The following is a 20,677-nucleotide window of genomic DNA, read 5'->3' as shown; positions in this document are numbered from 1 at the left end:
GGATTTCCTAAGAGTTCTGTGTGTTTAGTTATCAGTGCTAGACTTGGGCAGGAACACACCTAGAATTTTCTACTGCATAAGTACGGGCACCTCTTAGAAGGCGTACATTGTATTTATTTTTTAAAACATTGCAGAGTTCTGGCACCTAAATGTAAATGGTACCGGCACCCAAAATGACTACAGAATCCAGACGCTTATTTCAGTCCACTTCAAGTATAGGTTATTGTGTTGACCTTAGTCTAAGAAATCATTTGTTTGCTTGCAGCAACTCGGACGATGAGTCCGGGTCGGGCTCTGGATCGGGCTCCAGCTCCAGCTCCAGCTCCAGTTCCAGCTCAGGAAGTGGCTCAGGAAGCGGCTCAGACTCCGGCAGCCAGTCCGATTCCGACTCTGGGAAATCCAAGGAGAAGAACGAACCAGAAAACAAAGCCAAGATCGACGGAGCCGAGGTAGGAACACCGACATTCGACTAAAACTACGTGAAATGTAATTTTGAGATTGATTCACTGCTGTTAGCACGGCATGATCTTGTCATGTTGAAGTGAAAGAGTAGAGGTTGGATAGTTCAAACAAGATAAGAGATCTAATCAAAAGATCTGAGTTCTGGGGCTGTATGTGTCAAGCATCTTAGAGTAAAAGAGCTGATTCAGTACCAAGTCTCTCCTTACCATGTCATCTTATTCATTGCAATCTGAAAGGCTAAATTGAACCTAAATCAGACCATTGATATATACGACCCTGGTCAACAGCCCCATTTTGTATTTCTGTTGAACAAGAACTGTCTTGTCCACGGGGGAACTGTCCTTGACTTGTAGCTAACGCTCCTATCTTTATCTCAGTTCTGGAAGTCCAACCCCAGTATCCTAGCAGTTCAAAGGTCAGCTATGCTCAGGAAACAGCAACTCCAGCAGCAACAACAACAACAGAGCTCTTCAAACAGTGGATCGGTGGGTGGCGTTATTAATCATTCTAATTCCATCGTTATTCAAAGTGTGTTCTAAAGCTGAATTTCAGTGAAGATGGGAGATTTTTCATCTTTAAAATTTGAATAACATTTCACTCAGTTTCATAGCCTGGTGTTTGGTGGTAGTTAGTTCTGTCATTCATTGATTTGGTAATATATAGGTTATAACGCACAACATTACACCCAGGTAGGCTAGAACATATTATTTTGGACTTGTTTTCTAATCTGTTTTCCATTTGATGTTTTTTAGGATTCGTCGAGCAGTGATGATTCAGATGACGACTCGAGTGGAAAGAGAAGAAAGTGAGTTGTACTCTCTGACACCGTTTAGTGGTGATATCAAACACATTTACTGGGGCTATACTGTTGGTATACTGTGGGCTATACTGTGGGTATACTGGGGCTATACTGGGGCTATACTGTTGGTATACTGTTGGTATACTGTGGGCTATACTGTTGGTATACTGTTGGTATACTGGGGCTATACTGTTGGTATACTGTGGGCTATACTGTTGGTATAATGCTCCCTCTAGATCGGGTTCTGGATCGTCCTCCGGGTCTGGGTCGGGTTCTGGGAGTGGTTCCGGTTCTGACTCGTCAGCACAGGAACAGGAGCACAGTGAAGAGTCGGATGATTACGAGCCCAGTCACAAAGTCAAAAGCAGGAAGCTTCCAACCAAGTAAGAGTTTTTTCCCCCCCTCGAAAGCTGTTGTATGCCAACAGATTACTATTTATCTCATCGAGACTCATAATTGTTGCCCTTTCACTGTGGAAATAGTTCATTACCAAAGTTTATACCAATTAGGTCCGTTGATCCCATAGATCAGTTTGATTTTAGCCCTAGTATGGTAACAGTTTCTGGATCCAAACCAATCCTTTTAGAATGGATGCTCAGCCACCACAATTCATCAATTGACGGTCAATGCACTCTGGCTATAAAGATGTGCTGTATTGTTGAGGCAGCTAGCATGTAAGCAGTTCACTGCACCTTTTAGACCTGCTGTAATCTGTGTATGTGACAAATATAATTTCATTTGAAGATCAAATGACCTTTAAGGGTCAAGGAGAGGAAACACCCTTTCAGTCATTGACTAGAACTCTCACAGAATGACATTTCTGCTCATATGTTGGGTCCATATGTTGCAGCACCACCGTCTTGTACTTTGTAACTCTCCTGTTCTCAAAGCAGTTCTCCCGAACTCACCGTATTGCGTCTCTGCTGTCTCTCCCTTCAGGGCTAACGCCAGAAACGGGAAGAAGAGCAATGTGCAGAGGAAAAAGCCCTCTGCGGGCTCATCCTCAGACGACGACTACGACGGCAAGAAGTCGTCGTCGAACCAGGGGCCCAGGCGCCAGGCCACGCAGAACGTCAGCTACAAGGAGGACGAGGAGCAGAAGACTGACTCTGACGACCTGGTGGAGGTGTGCGGGGAGGATGTGCCTCCGCCAGACGAGGATGAGTTTGAGACCCTGGAGCGAGTGATGGAGACGCGGATAGGGAGGAGAGGAGGTAAAGGGGAAAAACCAGAAGAGTCAATGTACCCATTCAACTAAGTTGATAGTTGCCATGACGCCCTGGTAGCAACCAGGACAGAGTTCCTGAACATGTTTATATATTTAGTTATTTAAAGTGTTATTTTCATAGTTTTTTTGTTTTTTGAGTTTTTGTTGCATATATCTGGTGTTTTTGAGCCACGATTTGCAGATTGACTGACCAGTCAACTCTTTTTGTCTTGGCTGGTTAGCTAGAACATGTTTTGTTTAAAAAATGCATCTGGACAGAGTACCAGCTTTTTTTATTTCACCTGGCTGCTTGTAGCGTGAGAGGAGCGGGAGAAAGTGGTGAGGCAGAGTGCTCGTAGTGAGGATGACTGGCTACTACTCTGAGCTTTGTGTGGTGAGCCTTCTGGCGCTCAGAGCTGCTGAGGCATCCCTCAAGTGGATGCATCAGAGTGGAAGAGAAGTCCAGTGACTATAAGACTCAGGCTGGTTCCCAGACTTGCCCTGTACCAGATCATCAGAGTAATTGACCATGAACTGACCCTCTCCAACTGCAGAGGATGCAGCTTTCACAGACATGGTCTCTTTTAGTTGGCCTGACCTGGCATGATCTATTGCTTGCTTGTTTTTCGGTTTGACATTTTTTTATCAATGATTATTTTTCCCATACTAAACACTGGTTGTTGTTTTTCCCCCACAGCGACGGGAGGCACCACCACAGTGTACGCAGTGGAGGCGGACGGAGACCCCAACGCCAACTTCAACCCCAACAAGGAGGCGGGCGAGCAGCAGTACCTGTTCAAGTGGAAAGGCTGGTCCCATATCCACAACACCTGGGAGACAGAGGAGACGCTGAAGCTACAGAACGTCAAGGGCATGAAGAAACTAGACAACTTCAAGAAGAAGGAATCGGACAAGAAGAAATGGTAAGATAATTCATCCGTGAGGGGAAATTGGTTTGTCAATCAGTCAAAAAAGATAAACTATCAATAATAAACAAATATTACAAAACAGACGTGTACATTTCAATTGTAATTGGTTGGAAGAGGTTTTTTTTGAGTTCCAGAGTTTTTCACTATAATGTTGTTTTCCTTTTTCCAGGATAAAATGTTCTTCACCAGAGGATGTGGAATATTTCAACTGTCAACAGGAACTCATGGACGACTTACACTCACAATATCAGCTGGTGGAGAGGATAATTGGTGAGATGTCCTACTGCCGAGGCGTTCCTTCCATTTTTTTACTGTTTGGAGCTGGGACATAGGATTGAGATGTATAGAGCAGACTACACCACTTTACGCAGAGTCAGTCTTGTGGTAGTTCTATAAATAACATTTCATTAAAGTATTGCCTTAACATTTTTTGATTGGGAATTGCACCTTTTTAACATGTATTCTGTTTTTTAATGTCACCCAGGGCATTCAAATCAGAAGTCGGCGGCGGGTTTTCCAGACTACCTGTGCAAGTGGCAGGGCCTGTCGTACTCCGAGTGCAGCTGGGAGGACGGAGCCCTCATCTCCAGAAAGTACCAGAAGAGCATAGATGACTATATGCGCAGAAACCAGTCCAAGACCATTCCCTCCAGAGACTGCAAGGTAAGGAGTAGGGTGACCAGGTATAGGTGACTAGATTCAGCCGCGGGCAGATTTGTCGGAGCGGACGTTCGGGGGCTGGAACATAACTATAATAACCTCTACACTGCAAATTGACCACAACTAAGTCCCAAAATAAATTGTACTTAGAAAATAACAATTTCATACACTTAGACAGGAGACCGGTGTAGGCCGTCATTGTAAATAAGAATTTGTTCTTAACTGACTTGCCTCGTTAAATAAGACACAATCTCGTGTATATATATTTTTTGGGGGGGGCTGTTCTTGAGTACAGATTTCCTTTTAGCCTAATTCCTGGTTATTTGTATTTTTTATTTAACTTAACCAATTTCCTCCACTTATAGCCCCTCGTGGTCTGTCCTTGCGTAGCACATCTGATTGGATTGGAGAGGGGAAGTCAGCAATGTTTGTCATTTTTCCGTTACCTATCCATTCCCTTTAAAAACTGAGGAGCTGGCAAGGACCCAGTTGTAGAGACTTGGGATGGTTTTAGGAACCGGCAGTAGTTTGAGTCGTTGACTTAGAGCGGTCATCCCTTTTTTGGAATGACAGAGAACTGTCTAACTCGTTGCAATGACTTGTTTTAATTTTGAACTTCAAACTCAATCAAATCAAATGTATTTATATAGCCCTTCTTAGATCAGCTGATATCTCAAAGTGCTGTACAGAAACCCAGCCTAAAACCCCAAACAGCAAGCAATGCAGGTGTAGAAGCACGGTGGCTAGGAAAAACTCCCTAGAAAGGCCAGAACCTAGGAAGGAACCTAGAGAGGAACCAGGCTATGAGGGGTGGCCAGTCCTCTTCTGGCTGTGCCGGGTGGAGATTATAACAGAACATGGCCAAGATGTTTAAATGTTCATAAATGACCAGCATGGTCAAATAATAATAATCACAGTAGTTGTCGAGGGTGCAACAGGTCAGCACCTCAAGAGTAAATGTCAGTTGGCTTTTCATAGCCGATCATTGAGAGTGTCTCTACCGCTCCTGCTGTCTCTAGAGATTTGAAAACAGCAGGTCTGGGACAGGTAGCACGTCCGGTGAACAGGTCAGGGTTCCATAGCCGCAGGCAGAACAGTTGAAACTGGAGCAGCAGCACGACCACTCACGCTCTCTCCTTTCTCCTCGTCAGGTGTTGAAACAGAGGCCGAGGTTTATTCCCATGAAGAAACAGCCGTCCTATATCGGTGGAGAAGGACTGCAGCTCCGAGACTACCAGTTGGACAGCTTGAACTGGATGGCTCACTCATGGTGCAAGTACGTCATAGTCTTCTTGAGCTTCCATTGTTGTTGTCACCATGGTTGTTGTATTCCAATTTTTTGCAGAATCATTTTCGTATAATTTTTATTTTTTGCGAAACTCAGCATTTGGGTGTTTCATAATTCATATTAAATATCACTGTTCGAAGCCCAGACATCCTGAATTTTATTTCGATTTCACTTTTCACCATCTGAAACCAGACAATAAAATCACTTAGAATAACTTTACTGAAGATAAAAAAGACGATTTTTTTTTTTTAATTAGGACCAAAACATTTTTCGTATAATAATTGTTTTCTATATATATTTTTTCATAGTTTGCATCATCCTGCCGGTGCCCCTAACACTTCTCTCACCATCCTCTCCTCTTTCCCCAGGGGGAACAGTTGCATCCTGGCAGATGAGATGGGCTTGGGAAAAACCATCCAGACCATCTCCTTCCTCAACTACCAGTTCCACGAACACCAGCTGTACGGACCATTCCTGCTGGTGGTGCCCCTGTCCACGCTCGTCTCCTGGCAGAGAGAGATCCAACTGTGGGCCCCCCTCATGAACGTGGTGGTCTACCTGGGTGACATTAGCAGCCGGGGCATGGTAGGCTACAGCCGTAGTGATGGATATGATAGATGACATGGTAGTTATGGATATGATAGATGGCATGGTAGTTATGGATATGATAGATGTAGTAGTTATGGATATGACAGATGGCATGGTTAGTTATGGATATGATAGATGGCATGGTTAGTTATGGATATGATAGATGGCATGGTAGTTATGGATATGACAGATGGCATGGTTAGTTATGGATATGATAGATGGCATGGTAGTTATGGATATGACAGATGGCATGGTTAGTTATGGATATGACAGATGGCATGGTTAGTTATGGATATGATAGATGGCATGGTTAGTTATGGATATGATAGATGGCATGGTAGTTATGGATATGACAGATGGCATGGTTAGTTATGGATATGATAGATGGCATGGTTAGTTATGGATATGATAGATGGCATGGTTAGTTATGGATATGATAGATGGCATGGTTAGTTATGGATATGATAGATGGCATGGTTAGTTATGGATATGACAGATGGCATGGTTAGTTATGGATATGACAGATGGCATGGTTAGTTATGGATATGATAGATGGCATGGTTAGTTATGGATATGATAGATGGCATGGTAGTTATGGATATGACAGATGGCATGGTTAGTTATGGATATGACAGATGGCATGGTTAGTTATGGATATGATAGATGGCATGGTTAGTTATGGATATGACAGATGGCATGGTAGTTATGGATATGACAGATGGCATGGTTAGTTATGGATATGACAGATGGCATGGTTAGTTATGGATATGATAGATGGCATGGTTAGTTATGGATATGACAGATGGCATGGTTAGTTATGGATATGATAGATGGCATGGTAGTTATGGATATGATAGATGGCATGGTAGTTATGGATATGATAGATGGCATGGTAGTTATGGATATGACAGATGGCATGGTTAGTTATGGATATGATAGATGGCATGGTTAGTTATGGATATGACAGATGGCATGGTAGTTATGGATATGATAGATGGCATGGTTAGTTATGGATATGACAGATGGCATGGTTAGTTATGGATATGACAGATGGCATGGTTAGTTATGGATATGATAGATGGCATGGTTAGTTATGGATATGATAGATGGCATGGTTAGTTATGGATATGACAGATGGCATGGTTAGTTATGGATATGATAGATGGCATGGTTAGTTATGGATATGACAGATGGCATGGTTAGTTATGGATATGACAGATGGCATGGTAGTTATGGATATGACAGATGGCATGGTTAGTTATGGATATGATAGATGGCATGGTAGTTATGGATATGACAGATGGCATGGTTAGTTATGGATATGATAGATGGCATGGTTAGTTATGGATATGATAGATGGCATGGTAGTTATGGATATGATAGATGTAGTAGTTATGGATATGACAGATGGCATGGTTAGTTATGGATATGACAGATGGCATGGTTAGTTATGGATATGATAGATGGCATGGTTAGTTATGGATATGACAGATGGCATGGTTAGTTATGGATATGATAGATGGCATGGTAGTTATGGATATGATAGATGGCATGGTAGTTATGGATATGATAGATGGCATGGTTAGTTATGGATATGACAGATGGCATGGTTAGTTATGGATATGATAGATGGCATGGTTAGTTATGGATATGACAGATGGCATGGTTAGTTATGGATATGATAGATGGCATGGTTAGTTATGGATATGATAGATGGCATGGTTAGTTATGGATATGATAGATGGCATGGTTAGTTATGGATATGACAGATGGCATGGTAGTTATGGATATGACAGATGGCATGGTTAGTTATGGATATGACAGATGGCATGGTAGTTATGGATATGACAGATGGCATGGTTAGTTATGGATATGACAGATGGCATGGGTAGTTATGGATATGACAGATGGCATGGTAGTTATGGATATGACAGATGGCATGGTTAGTTATGGATATGACAGATGGCATGGTTAGTTATGGATATGATAGATGGCATGGTTAGTTATGGATATGATAGATGGCATGGTAGTTATGGATATGACAGATGGCATGGTTAGTTATGGATATGACAGATGGCATGGTAGTTATGGATATGATAGATGGCATGGTAGTTATGGATATGATAGATGGTAGGCTACAGCAGTAGTGATGAATATTTTGAAGATAAGTACACAACGGGAGAGGATGAGAGAACTAGAGTACTAATGGTCAATAGCGAATTGTAAAAAGGAGTTGGGTTTCAGTTCAACATATGTTCGGAATCTGTGGAATGTCACTCCTGAACTCAGGGCAATGTGTGCCACGTTTTCATTGGTCTGTACATTGAGTCGGGGGCAGGATACTTTTTATTTGGCCATTGGCCAAGTTGTACTCCAAGGACTTCTGATTGGTCAAACCCAGGCTCGGGTGGGGGGGGGGGGGTATAAATGGCATCCTGTTCCTTTGTTCGGGGGGGAAAAGCTGAGGACGGGAGACTGAACATCTACCTCCCAGCATAACATCTTGATTTGTCCTTCTCAAATAAAACTATTTTTTGCCTCTGATTTGCATTGGAGTTTGTGTTGTTGAGAATAGCATACATTTCTAACAGTATGATAGGTGACATGGAAGGCTACAGCCTCAGTGATGGATATGATGGAGGTATACAATAATATTCCCCATTTAGATTATTTATGATTCAGAACAGATGAGAGGGTTTTTCAAACTGCTGATATTGCATAGGGGCTCCCGAGTGGTGCAGCGGTCTAAGGCACTATTTATTTAACCTTTATTTAACTGTATCACAACCGGCCGTGATTGGGGGATCCCATAGGGCGGCGCACAATTGGCCCAGCTTTGTCCAGTTAGGGTTTGGCCGAGGTAGGCCGTCATTGTAAATAAGAAGTTGTTCTTAACTGGCTTGCTTAGTTAAATAAAGGTTTAATTATAAGGTTTTCTGGTACTTGATATTTGAGGAGTGTTTTACTATGAAGTTACTATTTAAAGATTGAGACACCTTTTCTTGAGTTGAGGCTGGGTTTAATTATGAATTCCTCCTTTGTTACTTTTTAGATCAGAACACATGAATGGATGCATGTTCAGAACAAGAGACTCAAGTTTAACATCCTGCTAACAACATATGAAATTCTCCTAAAAGATAAGGTAAGATCACGTTTCTTAGATCTTTGTGAGTTGAAAGAATTTCCTCCTTGAAGAGCAATAAACATCATTAATCAATTAATGATTTACACAATAACACCTGAGCTAAACGGCGCACACAGAGGACAAAACTGTTATCCAGGAGTCCATCTGACTCTGGGGAAGTAGACCAGGAGTCCATCTGACTCTGGGGAAGTAGACCAGGAGTCCATCTGACTCTGGGGAAGTAGACCAGGAGTCCATCTGACTCTGGGGAAGTAGACCAGGAGTCCATCTGACTCTGGGGAAGTAGACCAGGAGTCCATCTGACTCTGGGGAAGTAGACCAGGAGTCCATCTGACTCTGGGGAAGTAGACCAGGAGTCCATCTGACTCTGAGGAAGTACACCAGGAGTCCATCTGACTCTGAGGAAGTAGACCAGGAGTCCATCTGACTCTGGGGAAGTAGACCAGGAGTCCATCTGACTCTGAGGAAGTAGACCAGGAGTCCATCTGACTCTGGGGAAGTAGACCAGGAGTCCATCTGACTCTGGGGAAGTAGACCAGGAGTCCATCTGACTCTGGGGAAGTAGACCAGGAGTCCATCTGACTCTGGGGAAGTAGACCAGGAGTCCATCTGACTCTGGGGAAGTAGACCAGGAGTCCATCTGACTCTGGGGAAGTAGACCAGGAGTCCATCTGACTCTGGGGAAGTAGACCAGAAGTCCATCTGACTCTGGGGAAGTAGACCAGAAGTCCATCTGACTCTGGGGAAGTAGACCAGGAGTCCATCGGACCCTGGGGAAGTAGACCAGGAGTCCATCTGACTCTGGGGAAGTAGACCAGGAGTCCATCGGACCCTGGGGAAGTAGACCAGGAGTCCATCTGACTCTGGGGAAGTAGACAAAGTGCTTCTTTGCCAAAATCATGAAGTATCCCTTTTAATATAGTCATTTAGCTTTTGCCCAAGTGATTTACTTGTCAACATTAACATGGAAGACCCAGCCCTGGTGCGGCCATCACCATGTGCTAACCCAGTGAGCCATTGGCACCACGCTGTAGAACTACCACTTTGTGTCCACTATGCAGGGATTCCTGGGGAACGTGCCGTGGGCCTTCATCGGCGTGGATGAAGCCCACCGGCTGAAGAACGACGACTCGCTCCTTTATAAGACCATGATGGACTTTAAGTCCAACCACCGGCTGCTCATCACCGGCACGCCGCTGCAGAACTCACTCAAAGAGCTCTGGTCCCTGCTGCACTTCATCATGCCCGAAAAGTAGGTCACCTAGCCGGGTGTATGTGGGGAGGGGTGTTGACTGTCCTATTTTGATTGAATTGTGTGTGAAGACTAGCTGTTCTATATGAGTTAATGGAGTGGCTGCGTATCCGATGGTGCTCGTTTAGTAAAGTTAGATTAAAGCCGAATCAATGTCTGAAAATATCACAATGATCACAGTATTCTACATAACAGAACCGTGTGTATAATAGTATAGCGTTACTGTAAGACGACAACAACACAGCATTTTTCTTTCATGTGGCCAAAACTCAACTGGGAACTGCACTAAGCAAAATGTATGTATGCTATGCTACAGTTTTAACACCATCTGTTCTAAAATTTAGTTACATTTACATTTAAGTCATTTAGCAGACGCTCTTATCCAGAGCGACTTACAAAATGGTGCATTCACCTTATGATATCCAGTGGAACAACCACTTTACAATAGTGCATCTAAATCTTTTAGGGGGGGGGGGGTTAGAAGGATTACTTTATCCTATCCTAGGTATTCCTTAAAGAGGTGGGGTTTCAGGTGTCTCCGGAAGGTGGTGATTGACTCCGCTGTCCTGGCGTCGTGAGGGAGCTTGTTCCACCATTGGGGTGCCAGAGCAGCGAACAGTTTTGACTGGGCTGAGCGGGAACTGTGCTTCCTCAGAGGTAGGGGGGCCAGCAGGCCAGTGGTGGATGAACGCAGTGCCCTTGTTTGGGTGTAGGGCCTGATCAGAGCCTGAAGGTATGGAGGTGCCGTTCCCTTCACAGCTCCGTAGGCAATCACCATGGTCTTGTAGCGGATGCGAGCTTCAACTGGAAGCCAGTGGAGAGAGCGGAGGAGCGGGGTGACGTGAGATAACTTGGGAAGGTTGAACACCAGACGGGCTGCGGCGTTCTGGATGAGTTGTAGGGGTTTAATGGCACAGGCAGGGAGCCCAGCCAACAGCGAGTTGCAGTAATCCAGACGGGAGATGACAAGTGCCTGGATTAGGACCTGCGCCGCTTCCTGTGTGAGGCAGGGTCGTACTCTGCGAATGTTGTAGAGCATGAACCTACAGGATCGGGTCACCGCCTTGATGTTAGTGGAGAACGACAGGGTGTTGTCCAGGATCACGCCAAGGTTCTTAGCACTCTGGGAGGAGGACACAATGGAGTTGTCAACCGTGATGGCGAGATCATGGAACGGGCAGTCCTTCCCCGGGAGGAAGAGCAGCTCCGTCTTGCCGAGGTTCAGCTTGAGCTGGTGATCCGTCATCCACACTGATATGTCTGACAGACATGCAGAGATGCGATTCACCGCCTGGTTATCAGAAGGGGGAAAGGAGAAGATTAATTGTGTGTCGTCTGCATAGCAATGATAGGAGAGACCATGTGAGGATATGACAGAGCCAAGTGACTTGGTGTATAGCGAGAATAGGAGAGGGCCTAGAACAGAGCCCTGGGGGACACCAGTGGTGAGAGCGCATGGTGCGGAGACAGATTCTCGCCACGCCACCTGGTAGGAGCGACCTGTCAGGTAGGACGCAATCCAAGCGTGGGCCGCGCCGGAGATGCCCAACTCGGAGAGGGTGGAGAGGAGGAAGTAGTTTACTGTAGGCTCCTTCCAAACAGCGCTGTAGGCTCCTTCCAAACAGCGCTGTAGGCTCCTTCCAAACAACGCTGTAGGCTCCTTCCAAACAAGGCTGTAGGCTCCTTCCAAACAAGGCTGTAGGCTCCTTCCAAACAAGGCTGTAGGCTCCTTCCAAACAAGGCTGTAGGCTCCTTCCAAACAAGGCTGTAGGCTCCTTCCAAACATTGTCCAGCGCCCCTGGAGCAATTGGGGTTAAGTGCCTTGCACTTAAGGTCACATCGACAGATTTGGCACCTTTTCGGCTCTTTTTGGTTACTGGCCCAACGCTCTGTGTGAAGACTAACTGTCCTATATGAGTTAACTGTGTGTGTCAGAGAACGGTCCTCTATAATATCATGGGGTGACTGGGAATCAAGGTACCAAGCTGGTTGAAATATGTTCTGTTTCATTGTCCTTGTTCTGGAGCTTTTGGTCCTCAGAGCATTGCTGATGTCTGGCCTTCTGCCCGTGTTTGTGTGTATGTCTGTGTTTTCAGGTTCCACTCGTGGGAGATATTTGAGGAGGAACATGGGAAGGGTAGGGACTCTGGCTACACCAGTCTACACAAGGAGCTGGAGCCCTTCCTGCTGCGTAGAGTCAAGAAGGATGTGGAGAAGTCTCTTCCTGCTAAAGTGGAGCAGATCCTCAGAGTGGAGATGAGTGCCATTCAGAAGCAGTACTACAAGTAAGAACAGATAAATACTACTCATTCAGAAACAGTACTACAAGTAAGAACAGATAAATACTACTCATTCTGTAACGGTACTACTAGTAAGAACAAATAAATACTACTCATTCTGTAACGGTACTACTAGTAAGAACAAATAAATACTACTCATTCTGTAACGGTACTACTAGTAAGAAAAGATATGCATTATTTTCAGAAACAGTACTATGAGCAAGAACAGAGAATTAGTAGTCATTCAGAAACCGTACTATAAGTCAGAACAGATAGATACTACTAGGGTTGGGCACGGTTAAGCGGATATCCGGATATCCGAACGGATGTTAGTATTCGATAACTTGAGTAAGTAACATTGTGAGAATAAAAATGTAGGCCTATTTTAACAAAAAATCTGTCTAAATGAAATTACTACTTATTCAGAAACAGTACTCCAAGTAAAAACAGATGGATATTAGAGTTGGTGATTTGAACAAAATTCCAAATTGGGCAAATATATATTTTTTGCGATAGTGATAAATAATTTTGGGGAGAGATGCCAGAGCTGGGCGATGTGGACCAAAAGACATATTGTGACTAATGGAACTATTTTACTCGATAACAACATACATTTTACTTTACACTATGTAACACTTTACACACACTTTTTCTGTGTAAAATAACATAATTTAGATGGTAGACTGATTAAAAACTATTTAATCTAACATATCCAGGAAGCATGATTGATATTTTTTATGTGCAACTGGTCAGCGTGGGATCCAGAATGATCAGATTTATTTGTCTCTTCAGAGAATTTCCAGACATCTTTGTGCACATTGTCCTACAGGCTATATTATTCACCACATGAGGAAGTGGGAACTCAAAACACTTAGCTAGATTGCTATCTCTAAATATGATATTGTTGCTAGATAGCCATGTAGGCTAATTGATTAATCTATTAGTAAATGTAGGCTAATGTCCTACACTAGGACTAGGTTACTTGATGTAGGCCTGTTCACTGCAAATGGAGCGCTGCGCTCCCTGGGCACACCTACTCCGGTTGTAAAGTTGTGTCATGACCTCAATATTTAAAGGTGAGAAACAAGCTGTGACTCTCCTCTCTAACTACAACAGTAGTTTCTTTGGGAATGGTCATATGCTTGTGCTTCTGATTTGCTTCTCTCCCTCCTCCGTGCGCCCGGTGGAAGTCAGCAGCCGATAGCGAAACGGGGGACAGGCGGACAATTTCATAGCAGGAATCAACATGATGTATAGGCTATTACTGTTGACCAAATAATGGTTCTAGAACAATCTACAGGAACATTGTGTAGAAAAACCACGGAAAGTTATCGACGTAAGCAAAATGCTTGGGTAAGAGGAAGGCAACGTCGCCGTCTGTAAGTTTTGGTTTATCGTTCCACTAGATACTACTCATCCTGAACAGAACTACAAGTAACATCATAATATGTCAACTCTCTGCATCATTGCCTTCTGCCATATCCTGCAATGCAAATGACCAGAAGCATGAAACCAATAGAAACTAACATGGGAGCTGACTAGATCAATGTTTATGCACATCACAGACATCTCCAGATATTCACTTCCACAGCTTAGACCCAATTGGCCTCATTTAACACAATATATTGATAAATTACATCAAAGGAATCTCTCTGGTATAACATTTTAGCAAGATTTGAACACTTCTTAGATCCACCTCTGGAGGGTGCGCCTGTGCTGGTGCTGTCGTCTCCGAACGCTGCAGCTTCAGCCCAGAGGCTCTCAGCAGCTTTCTGGCTGTACAGTCGGAGGTGTTTTAGTCATTGGTGTTGTAGAGCAGTCTACCTGCCTCCACAGCCCTCCTTCTGCACTGGCAACTCTGTTATACTGATGGGAATCAACCAGTGCAGCTTGGCTGGGAGGTGGACAACACACCCCTTTTTAGTTTCACTGGGATTTTGGGGGCTTCATCAGGAGTGTGTAATGTTCCAAAGATATCAAAGATGTACTTCACCTTTTATATAAATAAACCAGTCAGCCACCTCGCCTCAATATACTTGTAAACAGGCATATGGCTCCATAACACAGAGGGGCTTATCCCGGACAGAAATGAAGCCTAATCTTGGACTAATTTGTGCTTTTAAACTGGACTAAGGAAAATTGAACAACTCAAACATGGTATACAATAGACCTTAATTCATCTGGATGGAAATTAGGCCAAGTCTAGGTATTTAAGTGTGGGTATCAACTAAACCTAGGAGGTAGGCGTAAGTTCAGGTTTCCTGTTTATCCTGACTGAGTTGGAAGTTCATTTGGAGTGCTCCTTTTGCAAATGACTTCATCCAGAAATGAATACAAATTGTATTAAATACATTGCAAATGGTAGAAATCATGCTGAATTTGGGTATTATCTTTTTGTAACTACTAAGCCTGTGTGTGTGTTGGGTGAAACAGGTGGATCTTGACGAGGAACTACAAGGCCCTGAGTAAAGGTACCAAGGGTAGCACGTCTGGCTTCCTTAACATCATGATGGAGCTGAAGAAGTGCTGTAACCACTGCTATCTCATCAAGCCCCCAGAGGACAGCGAGTTCTACAACAAACAGGAGGCCTTACAGGTGAGTAGGGGGGGGGTGGAAATAAATGGACATGCAAACTTTAACTTTTCATTTGTGTGACACTCTTTAATCACTCAATTGTCAAACCTTGGCATTAAGGCATTCTGGAGGGGTGAGAGCACTGACTTGAAGCCTAAATTGAGTTGTAAATGTGGGGAAAGTAGCTGCATCTCAGACTTGGGTTTTGAAAAATGATATTATGCTTGCAGATTCATTACTTACCAACAACTGCTGGACATTCCAATAACACTACATCACGTTTTCCTAAGAACACTAGCAACGCAGGGAGCAGGCCTGCCCCGCAAGTGCACGGGGGGTTGCCTAGCAACACGTGCCTCTGAGGGAGTTGACATCTGCATTATATGGGTTTTTTTGTTTTTTTTAATCTGTTCAGGCCGAACAGCTAGCACGACAGCTAAAATGGCTTTGAAAAAATATGATTTCAGCTAATAGGGACAAAAATCTTACAAAATATCTACATTCACTAATCATAAACTATTTTCATATAATAGAAATGCTGGCACATTTGTGAACAATATTCTTACATTGCCTTAAAGAGTGAGAGCTGTGTAAACCTCTATGCTGAATGTGTGTTTCAGCCACAAGCCACTCATCAGCGTTAGTTGACATGTTTTGGCAAAATCTGTTACATCGGTGCTACTCTTGTGTGACACCACTCCTTTATGAGTTAGCTCACGGAATGTGGTGAAGTTAGAGACCTGTATTTAGTTACTGTAGGCCTCTTTAATAAGAAGGTGATGCTGAGTTTTGTCCAATATCCATATTTCAGGATATTTATTATTTAACATTGAATTCTTTCCAGAGTTCGCATGGACGCACTCTAATCTGTCCCCCTGCCCCTTGCCCTCTCCCCCTGCCCCTTGCCCTCTCCCCTTGCCCTCTCCCCCTGCCCCTTGCCCTCTCCCCCTGCCCCTCTCCCCCTGCCCCTTGCCCTCTCCCCTTGCCCTGTCCCCCTGCCCCTTGCCCTCTCCCCCTGCCCCTTTCCCTGTCCCCCTGCCCCTTGCCCTCTCCCCCTGCAGCACCTAATCCGGAGCAGTGGGAAGCTGGTGCTGCTGGACAAGCTGCTGCTGCGTCTGCGGGAGCGTGGCCACCGTGTGCTCATCTTCTCCCAGATGGTCCGGATGCTGGACATCCTGGCCGAGTACCTGAAGAGCCGCCAGTTCCTCTTCCAGGTCAGCAGCTCACTGGCTCCTTATGTACAGATCTAGGATCAGCTTCTCCTCTCCTAATCCTAAACTTAACCCATTAGTGAGAGAAATTGTAAACTGACCCAAGATCAGTGTTTTAAGGGCGACTTCACCACATTCCTCTTCCTATCCCCTTGCCGTATACTGGTGTATCGTAGATCTCCAGGAAGAGGGTTGGGCAGCCCTGCTTTAAGGGTGGGTTGAATGCTCCCTAAAGAAGTCTGTGTTGACCACAGATTTATTTTAAGCAGATCTTGTATAGAGCAGTCTTAAGGCACGATGGCTTACTAAAAATGGTGGATACGGTGCTTTCCTAGTCAGGATTCAGCTCGGTGGTATCTAAGCAAAGTACCTAGAAGCTCCTAGAGTTACCATACTTAAACCCCTAAAGATAAGCAAAATACAAAAACATTTAAACATTGTAGAACATTGAGAGTTTGCTGGGACGAGGACTAAATGCGTCTTGTCTTTGTAGAGATTGGACGGTTCCATCAAGGGGGAGATGAGGAAACAGGCGCTGGACCATTTCAACGCCGAGGGCTCTGAGGTAAGTGTGGAATGAATGCACCATAATATCTACTACTGCGCTAACAGCCAGGGTTGGGGACAAATCACATTACTTCCTGAATCGACTGAGTTGAAAACCCCAACCCTGCTACTTTTACTCAATAGTCCAATCAAGTTCACTGATGGGGTGAATGTGTAATTGGAAATCTACTGTAATGAACCATCTTACACCCCCGTTATTACATCTCACTTCTTCCCGTCCAGGATTTCTGCTTCTTGTTGTCAACACGGGCGGGTGGTCTGGGCATCAACCTGGCGTCGGCCGACACGGTGGTCATCTTTGATTCGGACTGGAACCCACAGAATGACCTGCAGGCCCAGGCCAGAGCCCACAGGATTGGCCAGAAGAGACAGGTATGCAACCAATCACTTTGTGAAGTTGACTTGCGGTCACGTTCAAGGTCAAGTTTTGTTACACAATCACAAAGCAGTTAAGAAACCAAAATGGCGTTTAATGATGACAATTACAACAATACTGAATGAACACTTATTTTAACTTAATATAATACGTAAATAAAATCAATTTAGTCTCAAATAAATAATGAAACATGTTAAATTTGTTTGAAATAATGCAAACACAGTGTTGGAGAAGAAAGTAAAAGTGCAATATGTGCCATGTAAGAAAGCTAACGTTTAAGTTCCTCGCTCAGAACATGAGAACAAATGAAAGCTGGTGGTTCCTTTTAACATGAGTCTTCAATATTCCCAGGTAAGAAGTTTTAGGTTGTAGTTATTATAGGAATTATAGGACTATTTCTCTCAATACCATTTGTATTTCATATACCTTTGACTATTGGATGTTCTTATAGGCACTTTAGTATTGCCAGGCCCTGCCGATTAATCGGTCGACGTGTAGTGTATATTGATGTGTACAGTATACAGGGCTCATCTGTAAAAGAGACCTTAGTCTCAGCATGACTCAAAATAATTATAATAGAAAACAGGCCGTTGTCAAGTTCTATTGATACCCAATGACCGCAGGCACTAGACCAAGATACATGGTCATATGAGTCCAATACATGTTGTATTGAATAGCTTTGTAAAGCTATTGCTGTTAATCTCCTCTGATTTTGTCATTCACCTTATATCCTAAACAAACATGCATTCCCAGTGGGAACAGAACGTCTAAAATTAAAGCATTACAGTTGTGGACATCCAACATGAAACCTGTATGTCTGCCAGGTGAACATCTACCGTCTGGTGACCAAGAGCTCGGTGGAGGAGGAGATCATTGAGCGGGCCAAGAAGAAGATGGTGCTGGACCATCTAGTCATCCAGAGGATGGACACCACGGGCAAGACGGTCCTCCACACCGGCACCGCCCCGTCCAGGTAGACAAATACACACTGAAAACACACATCTCTAGGTTCTTACACACAAGCAAGAGCCCACAAACTCACACGAGAACACACGCAAGAGCCCACAAACTCACACGAGAACACACGCAAGAGCCCACAAACTCGCACGAGAACACACGCAAGAGCCCACAAACTCGCACGAGAAGACATGCAAGAGCCCACAAACTGACACGAGAAGACATGCAAGAGCCCACAAACTGACACGAGAAGACATGCAAGAGCCCACAAACTCACACGAGAAGACATGCAAGAGCCCACAAACTGACACGAGAAGACATGCAAGAGCCCACAAACTCACACGAGAACACACGCAAGAGCCCACAAACTCACACGAGAACACACGCAAGAGCCCACAAACTCACACGAGAACACACGCAAGAGCCCACAAACTCACACGAGAAGACACGCAAGAGCCCACAAACTCACACGAGAACACACGCAAGAGCCCACAAACTCACGCGAGAACACATGCAAGAGCCCACAAACTCACGCAAGAGCCCACAAACTCACGCAAGAGCCCACAAACTCACGCAAGAGCCCACAAACTCACGCAAGAGCCCACAAACTCACGCAAGAGCCCACAAACTCACGCGAGAACACATGCAAGCGCACTTACAATTTTTGTTATTTAGCGGACTCTCTTATCCAGAGTGACTTACAAGAGCAATTGGGGTTAAGTGCCTTGCTCAAGGGAACGTCAACAGAAATTTCACACAGTCGGCTTGGGGATTTAAACTGGCAACCTTTCGGTTACTGGCCCAACGCTCTGAACCACTAGGCTACATGCTGCTTTACACGCATACGCACACACATACAGCCAGTTACACCTTACACTCTCAACTACATCAACAAAACGCATACTTCCTCAGTGTGCTTAGTCTCTTACAAATACACACCCTATAGCTACCCTCTAGATGCTTAATCACAAATACACACACCATCCTTCTGAGGTGTTCACGGTCATGCACACACCACCGCAAGGTTTTTTGTGTTCTCATTTGGAACTTCCATCACTTGCAGTGCCACTCCGTTCAACAAGGAGGAGCTGTCGGCCATTTTGAAGTTTGGTGCCGAGGAGCTGTTCAAGGAGCAGGAAGGGGAGGAGCAGGAGCCTCAGGTTTGTCACTCACCTCATCACTATCACATGTTACACATTTTTCTTTGTGACAAAAAAGGACACAAAGCAAACTAAACTTTAAAAACCTGCTATATTTAAAATAGTTATATCTTGGGGGAGAAACATAAGGCTGTTTGTTTTCAACAAGATGAGAATTCTGCTTCATGTTTTGTTTACTTGCCATGATACAAATGTTTATTTTATTTTACCTTTATTTAACTAGGCAAGTCAGTTAAGAACAAATTCTTATTTTCAGTGACGGCCTAGGAACAGTGGGTTAACTGCCTTGTTCAGGGGCAGAGGACAGATTTTTACCTTGTCAGCTCAGGGATTTGATCGCTCTAACCACTAGGCTACCTGCCGCCCCAATGAGTATCGTGATACTGACATCCTGACAACCCTAATCCTTATCATTGTAGGTCTCTGTTGCATTTGTTCTGATGTAGACCTATATTGTCCCTGTGTGTCTGATGTTGGTTGACAAATTCAGGTTCCCCTCAGTGGATCGATAAAGTTAATGCGTTTTTCATAAACTGACTGTTTTGGGTTTCCCTTTGGCAGGATATGGACATCGACGATATCCTGAAGAGAGCGGAGACCAGAGAGAATGACCCCGGCCCCTCCACTGTTGGAGAGGAGCTGCTCTCACAGTTCAAGGTATGTCACGTTCAACACAAGTAAAGGCTTTTTCAAAATCACCACTAATGGAAAGAACGGCACTAGTAAGAATGACAAGTACAATAGTGTTTTATAAAAAATAAATGTAACTTAAAGGGCAAAATTAAATTTAGTCCTGGGCAAAAAATAAATATTTATATGGATATTCTCTATTTACCATACTAAACGGGCCCTAATAAGAGTAAAACAAGTGAATCCGCTGAGCCTCTGTGACCTCTCAACCTAACTCTGACACCTCCCTGCCAGGTGGCCAACTTCTCCATGATGGAGGAGGAGGAGATCGTCATGGATTCTGAGCGCCACCATCGGGGCTGGGACGACATCATCCCCGAGGAGCAGCGTCGGCGGATGGAGGAGGAGGAGAGGCAGAAAGAGCTGGAGGAGATCTACCTGCTGCCCCGCATGAGGAACTGTGCCAAACAGGTTAGCTAGGGGGCACTCCCTCACACACACACACACACACAGCAGTACTCTACAATGCAGAGATTGGGTTTATCAATGAAGAAAAATCTGGCATTCCTATTTTGATATCTTAGCATTGTAA

The 20,677-nt window shown here is 44.3% G+C and overlaps 1 protein-coding gene and 1 non-coding gene across 2 annotated transcripts in view; both read left to right on the top strand.

Annotated features, from left to right (window-relative positions):
- The window catches only part of chd1 (chromodomain helicase DNA binding protein 1), a 40,601-nt gene that overhangs the window by 8,517 nt on the left and 11,407 nt on the right, over positions 1-20,677 (top strand). Inside the window, exons 3-23 of the mRNA XM_045693707.2 lie at positions 266-449; positions 840-947; positions 1,215-1,267; positions 1,498-1,644; positions 2,201-2,475; positions 3,166-3,391; positions 3,567-3,667; positions 3,882-4,060; positions 5,209-5,333; positions 5,714-5,930; positions 8,986-9,075; positions 10,140-10,330; positions 12,427-12,615; positions 15,043-15,205; positions 16,246-16,398; positions 16,889-16,960; positions 17,185-17,334; positions 18,163-18,311; positions 19,359-19,455; positions 20,017-20,112; positions 20,380-20,556. Coding sequence (XP_045549663.1) covers positions 266-449; positions 840-947; positions 1,215-1,267; positions 1,498-1,644; positions 2,201-2,475; positions 3,166-3,391; positions 3,567-3,667; positions 3,882-4,060; positions 5,209-5,333; positions 5,714-5,930; positions 8,986-9,075; positions 10,140-10,330; positions 12,427-12,615; positions 15,043-15,205; positions 16,246-16,398; positions 16,889-16,960; positions 17,185-17,334; positions 18,163-18,311; positions 19,359-19,455; positions 20,017-20,112; positions 20,380-20,556 — 3,142 coding nt within the window. The remainder of the gene's footprint in view (positions 1-265; positions 450-839; positions 948-1,214; positions 1,268-1,497; positions 1,645-2,200; positions 2,476-3,165; positions 3,392-3,566; positions 3,668-3,881; positions 4,061-5,208; positions 5,334-5,713; positions 5,931-8,985; positions 9,076-10,139; positions 10,331-12,426; positions 12,616-15,042; positions 15,206-16,245; positions 16,399-16,888; positions 16,961-17,184; positions 17,335-18,162; positions 18,312-19,358; positions 19,456-20,016; positions 20,113-20,379; positions 20,557-20,677) is intronic.
- On the top strand, positions 14,286-14,519 carry LOC123726830 (small nucleolar RNA SNORA53). Its single transcript, XR_006758985.1, has one exon. It is a non-coding gene; the product is annotated as a small nucleolar RNA SNORA53 (small nucleolar RNA).

Source organism: Salmo salar, chromosome 01, assembly GCF_965601325.2.
Source record: "Salmo salar chromosome 01, fSalSal1, whole genome shotgun sequence".
NCBI lineage: Eukaryota > Metazoa > Chordata > Actinopteri > Salmoniformes > Salmonidae > Salmo > Salmo salar.
The sequence above is the reverse complement of the archived record's forward strand: the minus strand, read 5'-3'. Positions and strand labels throughout refer to the sequence as shown.